Source organism: Lontra canadensis, unplaced genomic scaffold (assembly GCF_010015895.1).
Source record: "Lontra canadensis isolate GAN:19392208 unplaced genomic scaffold, GSC_riverotter_1.0 scaffold176, whole genome shotgun sequence".
In the NCBI taxonomy this organism is placed as follows: Eukaryota; Metazoa; Chordata; class Mammalia; order Carnivora; family Mustelidae; genus Lontra; species Lontra canadensis.
Window position 1 is genome coordinate 1,992,458 of NW_022631170.1, and position 15,725 is coordinate 2,008,182.

General features: G+C 36.5%; 1 protein-coding gene across 1 annotated transcript; it reads right to left on the reverse strand.

Moving 5' to 3' along the window:
* Positions 1–794: 794 nt before the first annotated feature.
* On the reverse strand, positions 795–1,730 carry LOC116860447 (olfactory receptor 4P4-like). Its single transcript, XM_032846502.1, has one exon. It carries the CDS (start codon positions 1,728–1,730, stop codon positions 795–797), a length of 936 nt encoding a protein of 311 aa, XP_032702393.1.
* Between the last annotated feature and the right edge of the window lie 13,995 nt (positions 1,731–15,725).

A 15,725-nucleotide genomic window follows, 5' to 3' on the forward strand; every position in this document is an offset into this window, starting at 1 on the left:
TGTGGTTTTTTGTGGGCATAAATTTTCAACTCCTTTGGGCAAATGCCAAGGAGTGGGATTGCTAAATTGTTTTAGTTCTGTAAAAAGCTGAGCCTTTGGTTCAGTTGCCAGGGTCCTGGGATGGAGCCCTGCATCAGGACCCCTCCTCAGTGGGGATTCTGTTCCTACCTCTCCCTCCACCCTGCCACCCATGAAGCCCTGCTCCTGCTCACTCATGTGCATGCTCTCTCTCTCTCAAATAAATAAATAAATAAATAAATTCTTAAAAGAAATAAAACAGATTCTACTCTAAATATTTATTCATTTGTACAAATAATTTATATGAACTAAGGAATGTACTATCAGAAATTTAAATTAATTATTTTAGTTTTAGATTATTATTATTATTGTTCTTTTAACATTACAACTTCAGAACTACCAAAGAACATCCATCACTGTGTGGTGTGGCCTCTAAGTGCAATGTATTAAGAAAACTATCATTAAGATATTTCCCTTTATAATTCACTAATAATATATCATTGATTTATTTGCTTTGGCTCATTTTTTCTTTCATGAAGTTTCCCCTATCTATACCCTCTTAATACCCCATGAAATTAACTTAGTTCACAATTAATTTTTGTATGCAAGGATCAGTACTTTTTCAATGATCATTTGAATTCTGTAGTCCTATTGCATCCATGCATTTCCCTCATATCAGTGATGGCTTATAATCCCCATGATCTAGTTCCTGCCTTCTTCATTCACATCTTCCTCTTTTCTTTCTCAAAGTCAATTAGCCAATGAACTTATTCAAATTAAGAGTGTGAGTCCTTTGAAAATAATGATGAGCACCAAACCTTTCTAATTGCTTTTTTCATCTCTGAATTTCTCAGAGTGTAGATTAAGGGATTGACCATAGGAGCAATGATGGTGTAAAATAGAGCAAATATTTTGTCCTCAGGAAAAGTAGTAGGTGGTCTAAGGTAGATAAAGATTGCAGGCCCAAAAAATAAGATGACCACAGTGACATGAGACCAACAGGTAGAGAGGGCTTTGCGTCTTCCCTCAGCTGAGAGATTTCTTAAAGTGAACAATATTATCCCATAAGAAACAAACAAGACAATAAAGGTTACTAAGGAAATCATACCTGAAAAGGCAACCACAAGGACACCAGTGATGTAGGTATCAGTACAGGCCACCTTTAGCAAAGGAAAAACATCACAGAAGTAGTGATCGATTTCATTAGGACCACAGAAGGGCAAACCAATTGCAGTAGAAAACAGAGGTAAGGCATGGATGGCCCCACCAGCCCAAGCAGCTAAGACTAGGAGGTGGCATCTTTTCCTGTTCATGATAATCACATAGTGGAGAGGTTTACAGATGGCAGCATAGCGATCAAAGGCCATGGCAGTAAGAATGAAGATCTCAGTGCCTCCGAAAAAGTGCATGGTAAAGATCTGTAACATGCAATTACTATAGGAGATGGTTTTTCTTTGCACTAACAGGTCAGCAATTAACTTGGGTGTAACTGTAGAGGTATAGCAGATGTCCACAGAAGATAAGTGGATGAGGAAGTAGTACATGGGTTGGTGAAAAAGGGAACTGCATGGAATGGAGACAAGGATCAGAAGGTTTCCTGCCAACAGGGCAACATAACATAGTAAGAAGAGCACAAAGCAAAATATTTCTATGTTCTGGTCATATGAAAGTCCTAGAAGTATGAATTCTGAGATGTTTCTCTGGATTTTCATATATTTGGCTTTTGTGTAGGCTTCCATAAGGACTTGTATTTCTGAAAGTAAAAAGGATAATTCTAGGTGAATATTAACTGTAGCAATACTATATATAAAATTTATTAAAATGTATATTGTCATAATTAGTGTTAAGAATAATTTTATGGAAGTGAGCTGCTTATTCTAATTATGCTGTCTTTTGTAAATCTATCATGAAATATTTATAATGTCAATAATGAGAATAATTACATTTTTATCAATATTACTTAGTAATTATTTAAATATTTAAATACTATTTTGAAAATACATGTTATTGCTATTAATACTTTTTAATTATTATGACTATTAATACTTTTAATACTTTTATTAATGCTATTAATACTTTAATCCTATGAATACTTGATTAATACTCTAATAGATACTTTTGATAAAGAAATACTAATTACTTTATGAAGTCTAAAACAAGGAAAGTTTTTTCTCCCATATTTCCCAATTCTCATAACTTACATATAAAATCAACTTTCCTTCTTTTATTTATTTATTTTTTTACATTCTATTTATTTATTTGATAGAGATCACAAGTAGGCAGAGCAGCAGGCAGAGAGAAAGGGAGAAGCAGACTCCCTGCTGAGCAGAGAGCACAATGTGGAGCTGGATCCCAGGACCCTGGGACCATGACCTGAGCTGAAGGCAGAGGCTTTAAACCACTGAGCCACCCAGGCCCCTCAACTTTCTTTCTTTTTAAATGATCTCAGGAAATTGTCTTAATTTTCTGGGAATGAATCCTGAAGAAATGCACATTTGTTTGAACTACTGAATTGTAAGTTGTGTTGAGCATACTATACTTTCCTACCAGGTCAGTTATTGTCAATGGGTTGTGTTAAACTAATGGAATTGCTCTCACATTAAAAGGAAAGAACAGGAGAAAACAATATAGCAAAAGAGAGAATATCAATTAATGACTGAAATCTTGAAAAATATTCAAGTAACCCATTCATTTGCTGCACTTATATTTCATGAGTTAAATACTACTTCAAAAATATATGCTGCCATTGATGTTTGTGATAGCAATTGATAAAGGGAAGATAAAATTGTTGAATTGCCCACCTATTTTTGAATTATGCCCTTGTCATGGCTTTGTCAGAAAATTTCATATTGAGATACAGTCTAAAGATCAAATGCCAATAAAAGGGGATGATACTGAAAGTAACTTGAAGACACTCTTTCTGTTGAGTTAGAACTCAATGATATTTTTTGTAATAAGGAATAAATGAAAAATTAAGGAATTCACATCTTTGTGTCCAGTGTATATCTTAAGACATCATTTAATCAGTGTAAAATGTGTGTGGGATAAAAAGAAACCATCCAAGAGTTATTTTACCCACTAAAGAGGGACTATCTGATTCTAGTGGGTTTACAAAGGTAGCCTACTTTCTACGTTAGTCTGACTCTCAAGTGACAGACATATTTGGGCCCCCAGGTGTCTATTTAAAATACAAAATGTTACAATATGATTTAGCAACCACCATTTGTAGAAACTCCCAGATTTAATATCTATGTTATTGATATTCCTTAAAAGATTTTAGATGGCAAATAGGTGGCAGCTATAGCATTTTCAGAATACTCTGTACCGTAAGACATCAATTATCTTTTAAATTACTATTCAAAATTCTAACCTCATAAATAGAGAAATTTTCAATTTGTTCCTACTTTGCTTTCAGGGTCAAGGATCTCTGTTCTCCTTTATATAACAGAACAAAATAATTATGTCACAGAGTGTTCAGCAGGTAACTGTAACTAAGGAGTACTGAAAAGTTTTAGGGTGTGAAAATCATTGACCAATATCTGCTTATTGCAACGAATAGTAATCTTTGTTTATGAGGTAGAAACAACATTGATATTTCAGAGATACCTAAAACAAATTGATTTATAGACAACTTTTATCAAAGTAAACCGTGAATAATAAAAATGTGGAAATCACTTGACCAATTCAAATCTCTGATTCTACACAGAAGAGACATAGCAAGAGAATTTAAGTAATTTCTCAAGACTGAAAAGTAACACACTATAAATGTTAAAAGACAGAAATCCTGTTTCTTCCTCAGTCTGGGGCTATCATTCATGGGAGATCACTGAGAAGGATGTCAGGAAGGGCAGTATGGAAAAACTCTTTTGAGTCCTCTGAGCAGAAAAGAATACATGTATTCTAGGGTTTGCTGATTCTAAAACATTTGAAATAAATTGCCCTCAATTTTACAAAAATGCAAATTCCTCACCAGGATTCCTGCTTGTGTTCTAGATCATTATTGGAATTTTACCTCCAGTAGCACAAAACCCAGCTTGTATTCTGAGGAAAGTTATCCTATGATCAGTGCTGTTAGGAGAGGTAAAGGGAAGAGGGAGAAGTCAGTTGAGGAGATTTACTGTCATAAAACAATAAAGTGATACCGAGGACCCCTCTCATGGAAAAACTAAAGGCACAATTGATAAATAAAGAACTTGAGGTAACCGCTGAACAAGGGGTTGAAACAGCAGCAACACAGAAAGGGATAGAAATGTGGAGGCATTTCAAATCAACTGACCAGTGTGTTCCTTGAGTGAATGGATTCATCTCTTTACATTTCCTCCATCTCATTTCACAACTAAGATATCAATCCTAAATTCAGAATTTTAGTGAGGAATACATGAGCTAATATGAAATACCCAGTGACATGTGTGGTTCAAAACTGTCATTTTTCTTTTACAGTCTTTCTTCTCTGAGTGACTTCTTTAGGACCACAGATTGTCATGCACACACACACAGAATCAAGGGAAAAATAAAGAAAATTTTAAAAAGAGCATACATAATATGGGTTTACCAAGTATGATCATGATAAACTCTAATTTAAACAATCTATTAATGAAATTCTGTTAATATTATAATCCATTGGTTATCTTAACTTGTTTCTTAATGCTAATCACTATTCTAATTTTTTTCTCTACAAAAAGGTATGCAAATGCTTACTTTGATATCATTGAATACAAATTATGTGTACCTTTGGATTTTGCTGTTTATGAATGAATAGAACCTGTCATATTTAGATAAAAGTATCTACTACACATTCAAACTTTCCCTTAGTGTAACAGAATGTAAGGTGCTATAAACTTACTATGGTTGACTCATGAAACTACTCTATGTTCGGAAGACAGATGTTTTGAAATATAAGAAATTAAGAAATATAAGAAATTCTGTTATAGTACATTCAAGCATAAACTTGTCTGTTTCTTAATCAGAATATGGAAGGCAGCCTTTATTCAAGAGTTGGGGAAACAATGAAATTCACTGCCTATTTGAAGATGGCTTATCTAACTACTCTTTTGCTCCACAAAAGGCAGAATTTTGCTTATAGCTAATGTGTCATGAAAATTCAAGTGTGCTGAAACATTTTTATAGTAATCAAATTGTCATATGCTTCAAGAGAGGCTATATGCTTTAGAATGAAATTGTATAGAAGTTAAATAAAGAGCACGCAGTTATTCTAGCACATGTATGGTGGGACCCTTCACAAAGCAAGGTGACAAAGGTAATTGACTAACCATAAGATCCTAGTGACTGTCTGGTTAGATTTGGGGCTGCATCAGGAAGCATTTCATTCTCAGATACCTACTCTGCCCGTTTATCCCTAATACCAAAACCTGGAATCAACTGCAGAGAGTTACAAACCTGGAATTCAAACACACCCACATGAATTCTCTGCAAATATTTTGAAAATTTCAACAAATCTTAAACCTTCTACAATTTACAAGAGAAGTGTACTTCCAATATTCACTAAGACTCTTTGAAGCAAGAAGTAGATCTTCATCCCTCAGGGAAGCAGCCTGGGAGTTTCAAAAGTTGATTTAGCTACTTAATGATAGCTCAAGAAGAAAATAAGCAAAATGGGTTATATATTTTCCTGCAAAACTAACACGAGTATATAGGTCCTAGGAATCATCCCTTTATTTTAGGCTTATTCCTGAAGATAATTTGGTTCAGAGGAACAGAATACAAACATGTGGCAATGTGAGAATTAATAGGTTTTTGAAATCTTTATGTAATTATATTCCCAAAGGCATTTCTAGACAGGTCTTGGACCAAGTGTTGCAAAGGTATCATCACATTAATGTGCTTCATGCTCTTGGGTATAAATGTTCCACAGATGCTTATATGGGGACAAAAAATTAGCCCCTTTTCCCTGAAGGCCCCCAAAGCTATAGTGTGGCTGCCATGTGCTCTTCCAGTGTTCTGAAGGATAGAAGGGAAATTGTAGTAATAATAGTATCAGGTTTGTTTTCAGGAAATCAGTAATGAGGTAGGACAAGGAGCACCAAAGACAGCCACCGACAGTCCTTTTTGTTTTTGTTGTTCTTTTTTGAAATTATAAAGATTTTTGGTGTTAGGGTAGGTAGATAAATGAAATCAGTGATTTGTGGTATTATAATTTATATGATGTTAACATTGATGCATGAGATGTTGGAAAATGGTAGGGAAAAAAAAGAAAAGGAAAGGAAAAGAAAAGAAAAAAGAAAGAAAGAAACAACTCTTTTCCATAATTTGGGAGGGAGGAAATGCAAAAATAATGTGGAAAGATCAGAGGAAAGAAGCCAAGTACAGCAAAACCTTTACTGTGTTTCCCATTTGGTTCCTTCTCTGCTCACTGGCTAGTCACAGGTGGTTTAGACTCAGCCTCGTCTGCCTGCACCGAAGCCGGTCAGTCTCTCTCTCCCACATGCCAGCCCATGCATGTGATGCTTTCACATGCAAGAAGGGTCAGGATATCAAATTTTATAATATTTAATCTGTTTCAGATCAATCTACTTAGCCAAAGGATAGCAAAAATTTGCTGGGAAATTGTTGGTTGGACTAAGCTCATTATATTACTTATTGTTCATGATAATGCATATTTTGACACACATATTATTAGCTTTACTATGTAGATAAAAACACAGAAGGTTCAAAAGTTTGAATAACTAGTTCAGGTAGCCAGTAAGCACTTGAAGCAAGAAAATGCTTTATTCTTGTTTCCTGCTCCCTTTGGAACTTTAAATGTTTAATAACCCTGAGGAAATGAGGGATTCTAGCACTTCATCTTAAAGGACATGTTAACCCAGTGATTTAGAGCTTTTCTACACCAGCATTGTGTCCAGTGTTGACCAAGCTGTGCTCCAGAGCTAGTCTGCACAGATCCACCTCAAGAGACTGCTGGTCATATCTCTAACCTTCTCCTGTGCACACATGTGGAAAACACTTAGAGAAGAATAACAGTTAGTTGACATCCTCAACTGTTTAGTTCATCCTTTTCTGTACACTAGTTCTGTTTCATAATTATAATTTTAGTGAAGTAAAAAACATCATTTTTATAGACACATTTTTTAGATATATTTATTTATTTTAGAAGGAGAGAGAGAGAGATAATTGTCGTATTGGAAGGGCAGAAGGAGAGGGCAAGAAATTCTCTAACTCGCTGCACCCCGAGTGCTGAGTCTAGCAAGGGTGCTCTACCTCAGGACACTGAGGTCACCACCTGAGCCCAAACCTGCATTCCGATGCTTAACCAACTTCACCACCACCAAGGCACCACTCTTTGGGACACTTTCGTTCCACGTGTTTAGAAAATTTTTCTTTTAACCCAATGTCATGAAGATCTTCTCCTATGTTTTACACCAACATTTTTTTTTAACTTTTACATTCCACAGATAGCTCTAAGTCCATTTTAAATTAATCTCTACTGTTGTGATATATAGATAAAAGTTTGATTTGCTTTCTTTGTTCTGTTTGCTTTGTGCAGCAATGATGCCCAATATTTCCACCTTCATTTTTTGTAAAAACAATTTTTTCACCATCAGTTGACTATAGACTTTGCTGAGATTAGTTGACCATATATGTGTGGATCTACTACTGGGCTCTCTATTCTGCTTTGTTGGTCTTCTCAGGTATCTTTATGAAAATACCACATCATTTTGAACACAGCAGTTTGGTAACATAGCTGGATTTCAGATCATGTAAGTTCTTCAAATTCTTTCTTCTAATGCTGTGGGACCTAATTTAGGACGCTTGTATTACCTTATGAGTTTTAAAGATGTTTGGAAAAGTTCAATACATTCCTGTAATTATGCTTGAGAAAGTGTGAATCTGGAAATGCCTCTGGGGAGAAGTCACCTCTTAATAATGTTGAGACATCTGTCCACAAACAGTATTTCTTCTACTTATTAAGGTGTTTATATTCTCTCAACAAATGCTTTACTCTCAGAGTACATGTTTTCCTTATATCTTCCTACATTTCTTCTTAATTATTTTATAATTTTAAGACATTACAAGTGGATTTTTTATTTATCTTTTTATTTATTTATTTTTAAAATTTCTTCTCAGTGCTCCAGAATTCATTGTTTATGCACCACACCCTATGCTCCATGCAATACATGCCCTCCACAACCCACCACCAAGCTCATACAACCAACCACTCCCCGCCACTCCAAAACCCTCAGATTTTTTTTCAGAGTCCACAGTCTCTCATGGTTCATCTCCCCCTCCAATTTTCCTCAACTCCCTTCTCCTCTCCATCTCCCCATGTTCTCTGTGTTATTTCTTATGCTCCACAAATAAGCAAAATCACATGATAATTGACTCTCTGTGCTTGACTTATTTCACTCATTATAATCTCTTCCAGTACCGTCCATGTTGATACAAAAGTTGGGTATTCATCCTTTCTGATGGAGGCATAATACTCCAAAGTATGTATGTATCACATCTTCCTCATCCGTTCATCCGTTGAAGGGCTTCTTGGTTCATTCCACAGTTTAGCTACTGTGGCCATTGGTACTATGAACATGGGGGTAACATTGGGGTATAGTTGGCCTTTCTTTGAACTACAACTGTATCTTTTTTTTTTTTTAATATTTTATTTATATACGTGACAGAGATCACAAGTAGGCAGAAAGGCAGGCAGAGAGAGAGAGAGAAGCAGGCTCCCCACAGAGTAGAGAGCCCAATGCAGGGCTCATACCAGGACCCCGGGATCATGACTGGAGCAAAAGGCAAAGGCTTTAAATCATTAAGCCACCCATGCGCCCCACTACATCTGGATCTTTGGGGTAAATACCCAGTAGTACAATTGCAGGGTCATAGGGAAGCTCTATTTTTAATTACTTGAGGAATCTCCACACTGTTCTCCAAAGTGGCTGCACCAACTTGCATTCCCATCAACAGTGTATGAGGGTTCCCCTTTCTCCACATCCTCTCCAACACATGTTGTTTCCTGTCTTGCTGATTTTGGCCATCCTAACTGGTGTAAGTTGGTATCTCAAGGTGGTTTTAATTTGAATCTCCCTGATGGCTAGTGATAATGAACATTTTTTCATGTGTCTGATAGCCATTTGTATGTCTTCATTGGAGAAGTGTCTGATCATGTCTTCTGCCCATTTTTTGACATGATTGTCTGTTTTGTGTGTGTTGAGTTTGAGGAGTTCTTTATAGATCCTGAATATCATCCCTTTGTCTGCATTGTTGTTTGTGAATATCTTCTCCCATTCCGTGGGTTGCCTCTTTGTTTTGTTGACTGTTTCCTTTGCTGTGCAAAAAATCTTTTGATCTTGATGAAGTCCCCAAAATTCATTTTCATTTTTCTTTCTTTTGCCTTTGGAGACATATCTTGCAAGAAGTTGCTGTGGCAGATATCAAAGAGGTTACTGCCTATGTTCTCCTCTAGGATTCTGATGGATTCCTGCCTCACGTTGAGGTCTTTCATCCATTTTAAGTTGATCTTTGTGTATGGTGTAAGAGAATGGTCGAGTTTCATTCTTCAACACATAGCTGTCCAAATTTCCCAGCACCATTTATTGAAGAGACTGTCTTTTTCCACTGGATATTTTTTCCTGCTTTGTCGAAGATTATTTGACCATAGATTTGAGGGTCCATATCTGGGCTCTCTACTCTGTTCCACTGGTCTATGTGTCTGTTTTTATGCTAGTACCATGCTGTCTTGGTGATCACCGCTTTGTAGTAAAGCTTGCAATCAGGCAATGTGATACCCCCAGTTTTGTTTTCCTTTTTCAACATTTCCTTAGCAATCCGGGGTCTCTTTGGATTCCATATAAATTTTAGGATTGTTTGCTCCAGCTCTTTCAAAAATGCTGGTGGAATTTTGATCGGAATGACATTGAAAGTATAGATTGCTCTAGGCAGTATAGACATTTTAACAATGCTTATTTTTCTGATCCATGAGCATGGAATGGTCTTCCATCTTTTTGTGTCTTCTTCGATTTTTTGCATGGGTGTTCTGTAGTTCCTCGAGTACAGGTCCTTTACCTCTTTGGTTAGGTTTATTCCCAGGTATCTTATGGTTCCTGGTGCTATAGTCAATGGAATCGATTCTCTAATTTCCCTTGCTATATTTTCATTGTTAGTGTATAAGAAAGCAACTGATTTCTGTACATTGATTTTGTATCCTGCCACGTTACTGAATTGCTGAATGAGTTCTAGTAGTTTGGGGGTGGAGTCTTTTGGGTTTTCCTTATAAAGTATCATGTCATCTGCGAAGAGAGAGAGTTTGACTTCTTCACGGTCAATTTGAATACCTTTTATTTCTCTTTGTTGTCTGATTGCTGTTGGTAGGACTTCTAATACTATGTAAAACAAGAGTGGTGAGAGTGGGCATCCTTGTCTTGTTCCTGATCTCAAAGGGAAGGCTGCCAGTTTTTTCCCATTGAGGATGATATTCACTGTGGGTTTTTCATAGATAGATTTTATGAGGTTGAGGGATATTCCCTCTATCCCTATACTTCAAAACATTAAAATCAGGAACCGATGCTGGATGTTGTCAAATGCTTTTTCTGCATCAATTGAGAGGACCATGTGATTCTTCTCTCTTCTCTTATTGATTTGTTCTATCACATTGATTTGCGAATGTTGAACCACCCTTGCATCCCAGGGATAAATCCCACCTGGTCATGGTGGATAATCTTTTTAATGTACTGTTGGATCCTATTAGCTAGGATCTTGTTGAGAATCTTAGCATCCATATTCATCATAATCTTAGCATCCATATTCATCCATAGTCATCATCATTGGTCGGAATTCTCCTTCTTGGTGGGGTCTTTGCCTGGTTTGGGGATTAGGGTCATGCTGACTTCATTAAAAGAGTTTGTAAGTATTCCTTCTGCTTCAATTTTTTGAAACCGCTTCAGGAGAATAGGTGTTATTTCTTCTTTGAATGTTTGGTAGAATTCCCCAGGGAATCCGTCAGGTCCTGGGCTCTTGTTTTTTTTGTTTTTGTTTTTGTTTTTTTTTTTTGTTTGTTTGTTTGTTTTTTTTTGGGGAGGTTTTTTGTTTTGTTTTGTTTTGTTTTGTTTTTATAAACTTATAATAAATATTTTATCCCCAGGGGTACAGGTCTGTGAATTGCCAGGTTTACACACTTCACAGCACTCATTTGATCACTGCTTCAATCTCATTTCTAGATATCAGTCTATTCAGGTTGTCAATTTCTTCCTGCTTCAATTTTGGAAGTTTATAGTTTTCCAGGAATGCATCCATTTCATCTAGGTTGCTTAACTTATTGGCATATAACTGTTGATAATAACTTCTGATGATTGTTTCTATTTCCTTGATGTTAGTTGTGATCGCTCCCTTTTCATTCATAATTTTATTGATTTGGGCCTTCTCTCTTTTCTTTTGGATTAGTTTGGCCAATGCTTTATCAATCATATTGATTCCTTCAAGAAACCAGCTTCTAGTTTCATTGATGCGTTCTACTGTATATCTAGTTTATACCTCATCGATCTCTGCTCTAATCTTATTTCCCTTCTTATGTGTGGAGTTGGCTTAATTTGTCATTGATTCTCCATTTCTTTAAGGTGTAAAGACATCTGGTGTATTCTGGAGTTTTCAACTTTTTTTGAGGGAGGCTTAGGTGGCTATGTATTTCCCCCCTAGGACCGCCTTTGCTGTATTCCATAGGTTCTGGACCAAAGTGTCTTCATTCTCATTTGGTTTCCATGAATTGTTTAAGATCTTCTTTGATTTCCTGGTGGATCCAAGCATTCTTAAGCAAGGTGGCCTTTAGCTTCCAGGTGTTTGAATTCCTTCCAAACGTTTTCTTGTGGTTGAGCTCCAGTTTCAAAGCATTGTGATCTGAGAATATGCAGGGAATAATCTCAATCTTTTGGTATCAGTTGAGCCCTGATTTATGACCTAGTATGTGGTCTATTCTGGAGAAGGTTCCATGTGCACTTGAGAAGAATGAGTATTCTCTTGTTTGAGGGCAGAATGTTCTGTATATATCTATAAGGTCCATCTCATCCAATGTGTCATTCAATGCTCTTGTTTCTTTATTGATGTTCTGCTTGGATGATCTGTCTGTTACTGAGAGTGTTGTGTTAAGGTCTCCTACCAATTATGTATTCATATCAATATGACTCTTTATCTTGATTAACAGTTTTCTTATGTAATTGACTGCTCCCATATTGGGGGCATAAATATTTACAATTGTGAGATCTTCCTGGTGGATAGACCCTTTAAGAATTATGTAGTGTCCCATATCTCTGACTACAGTTTTAGTTTAAAATCTAATTTATCTGATATGGGAATCGCTACCCCAGCCTTCTTTTGAGGTCCAGTGTCATGAAAGATGCTTCTCCATCCCTTCACTTTCAGTCTGCATGTATCCTTAGGTTCAAAATAGGTTCTTGTAGACAACATATGGATGAGTCCTGTCATTTTATTCAATCTGCAACCCCATCCCATTTCTTGGGCTCATTAAGGCCATTCACGTTGAGAGTGATTATTGAGAGATACATTTTTATTGATGTAGTGTTACCTGTGAAGTCCTTTTTCTATAGATTGTCTCCATACATTTCTGTTCAATGATATTCTTGGGATTTTTCCTTTTTTATAGAACCCCCCTTAATATTTCTTGTAGTGCAGGCTTGGTGGTCACATACTCTTTTAAACCTTTCCAGTCTTGGAAGCTCTTTATCTCTCCATCCATTTTGAATGTCAGTTTTGCTGGATAAAGTATTCTTGGCTGCATGTTCTTCTCATTTGGTGCCCTGAATACATCTTGCCAGCCCTTTCTGGCTTGCCATGTTTCTGTGGACAGGTCTGATGTTATTGTGATGGGCTTCCCTCTGTACATAAGGAATCTCTTCCCCCTGGCTGCTTTCAAGAGCTCCTGTCTAAAATTATGATTCATCATTTTCACAATCAGATGTCTTGAGGTCTTTCTAGATTCTACTATCTTGGGGGGGAGAACTTTCTGCCTCTAGGACACGAACGCTGGTTCCATTTACCAGATTGGGAAAATTTTCATGGGGAATTTGTTCAACTATATCCTCTAGTCTTCTTCCTTTCTCCTCCCTCCCAGGGATTCCAATAATTCTTGATGTTGGAACATTTCATGGCATCATTTATTTCCCTAATTCTGTTTTCATGGCTTCTAAGCTGTTTGTTCCAGTCTTCCTCCTGATCTTTTTCTCTATTGGTTTGTTCTCTAGATCACTAATTCTATCTTCTGCTTCAGTTACCCTAGCTGTTAGAGAATTTAGATTAGATTGGAAATCAATGAGAGCATTGTTAACATCATCCCTTGTGGCTTTCATTCCTGCCCTAATCAATTTCATTTTGTTATTAAACGCTTTCTCCAACCTAGCCATTGCCTGGATAATTATTAGCCTGAATTCCCTTTCCAACATACTGTTTATGTCCATACCCAATAGCTCTGATGGAGAGGGCACAGTCTCTGAATTTTTCCTCTGTTGGGCATTCCTCCTCCTAGTCATTTTGGTGAGAGATGGTTGAGGGGAGGTGTAGCTGAATGTATCAGTCATGGCGCAGGCAAGGTGCACTCTGGAACACTTCTGTCCACGGGCATCTTCTGGCCCTGTAGAGATCCAGAAGTGTATAATTCTAATCTCAGGCTGATTTTATGGGTGATCAGAGTTCTTTGGTAAATAATCAGCTCACTTTAGGGGACCGGTTGAAACAGCGCCACCTACTTCTCCACAATCTTGTCACCTCTCCCCACAGGGCCCTCAGATAGTCCCAGGTGAATGAAGAGAAGACCCTAAGAGCAGCAATTCAAATTGTGCAAATGACTTTCGGTACTAGACCCAAATATCTGGGTGCCAGTGTCTACAATGAATTTTTAAAATCCAATTTCTATTTGTTAGTTACTAGTACAAACTATGAAATTGAACTATGTATATATTGATCTTATATCTTGAAATTATGCTAGACTCACATTACAAAGTAAGAGAACTAAAATTGTCTGTACTCACATTCAAATGATGTGTGTGTGTGTGTGTGTCTGTGTGCAAGTCTGCTAATGTAATAGTGTTATATACACTTGCATCCAACGTAGTATTAAAGCAATTATAATTATTATGTTTATATAAAAAAGAGATTACTAGCTCAGTGCTGTTAAGTATAGCAATATAGGGCATGGATAAGAATCTGGAGGAAAATCATTAACTATTATAATCTGAAATAATCTTGGTTCTGCCCTTAATTAACATCTTGATCTTGGAAGGATCCTTAAGTTCTCTATGTTTCTATTACATTATGTATAAACTAAGTATAAAATCAATAGCAAGAATTATCTTACAGGTGTGTGGTGGGGATTAAATCAGCAAATGTCTGCAAAAATACAGAACCACTAAATATTCAATTTAGTAAATATAGTTATTGTTATCATTACCATCAACCTAAGTCTCTAAAAATGTCTCTAAGTCATCTTAAAATGGATGGAATAATACCAACCACACAGGATGTTATCAGTATTCAATGGGATCCTGTGTAGGGAACACTTGCTACTATGCTGTGAATATATCAGTTATTGAAGTGTGTGTATATATATACATATATATATATATATATATATATATAAAATTCTATATTGTATATATGACATATGCATAATATATATATGCATACACACATACATAGTTATATACATTACAATACTATTTTTATGGACCCTACAGAAAGTATGACTCATAAGAGAATATTTTGAACAACTCTATGCTAGATTTAAAAAGACTGATAATGCCAGGTTTTGGTGATGTTGTAGGGAAACAGAAACTCTCACACATTGCTGGTGGAAATATAACATAGCACTACCACTTTGGCAACACTTGACAATTTCTTGATATGTTAAAATACATGTAACATGGGGCACATGGGTGGCTCTGTTGGTTAAGCATCTGCCTTTGGCTCAGGTCTGACTCCTGGGATCAAGCCCTGCATCGGGCTCCCGCTCTGTGGGAAGCCTACTTCTCCCTCTACCACTCTTCCTGCTTGTGTCCCTCTCTTGCTCTGTCTCTCTCTGTCAAATAAATAAATAAAATCTTTTGGAAAAATTAAAATAAAATACACTTGATGTATAAGTCAGCAATTCAACTCTTAGGTATCAGTCGAAGAGAAATAATAATCTATGTCCACAAGAAGGATTGTACATGAATGTTCACATTTCATCATTCACTAGGGCCATTAACTGGACAAAATTCCAATGCCCATTGGCTAGAATAAGTATACAAAATATGGTAGAGCCATACAGTGGCACACTATTCTTACTACAGAGGAATAAACTGTCAATAATACAATGTGATAAACCTCTAAAACGGTACAGTAAGAGAAAAAGATAATATTTTCTTTTGGAAATTGTGAAGTATGTGGCTTCACAAATGAATCAAGAGATAAACTGGGGTGTCCTTGAGATTCCATAATCTCTGACCAAAGCTTATGGATTCATTATGTCCCAGCAGTACCTGTCAGTGTGATAAAAATTGGATCATCAGTTCCATCCTGAACCAAAGAGTGACAATTCTCACAGCATATGTAGTTATCACTCACCTCAGCTGAGTTTACAGCCCATTTTTAAACTTATTCCTTCTAGTTCTTCTTCCCTTAGCAGCTTTCCAGTCTCTTTGGAGATGGTTTTCTGTTTTCCGTCTTTGCTACCTTATCATGTGGGAACACGTGTCTGTTATGTCACTCCTTCC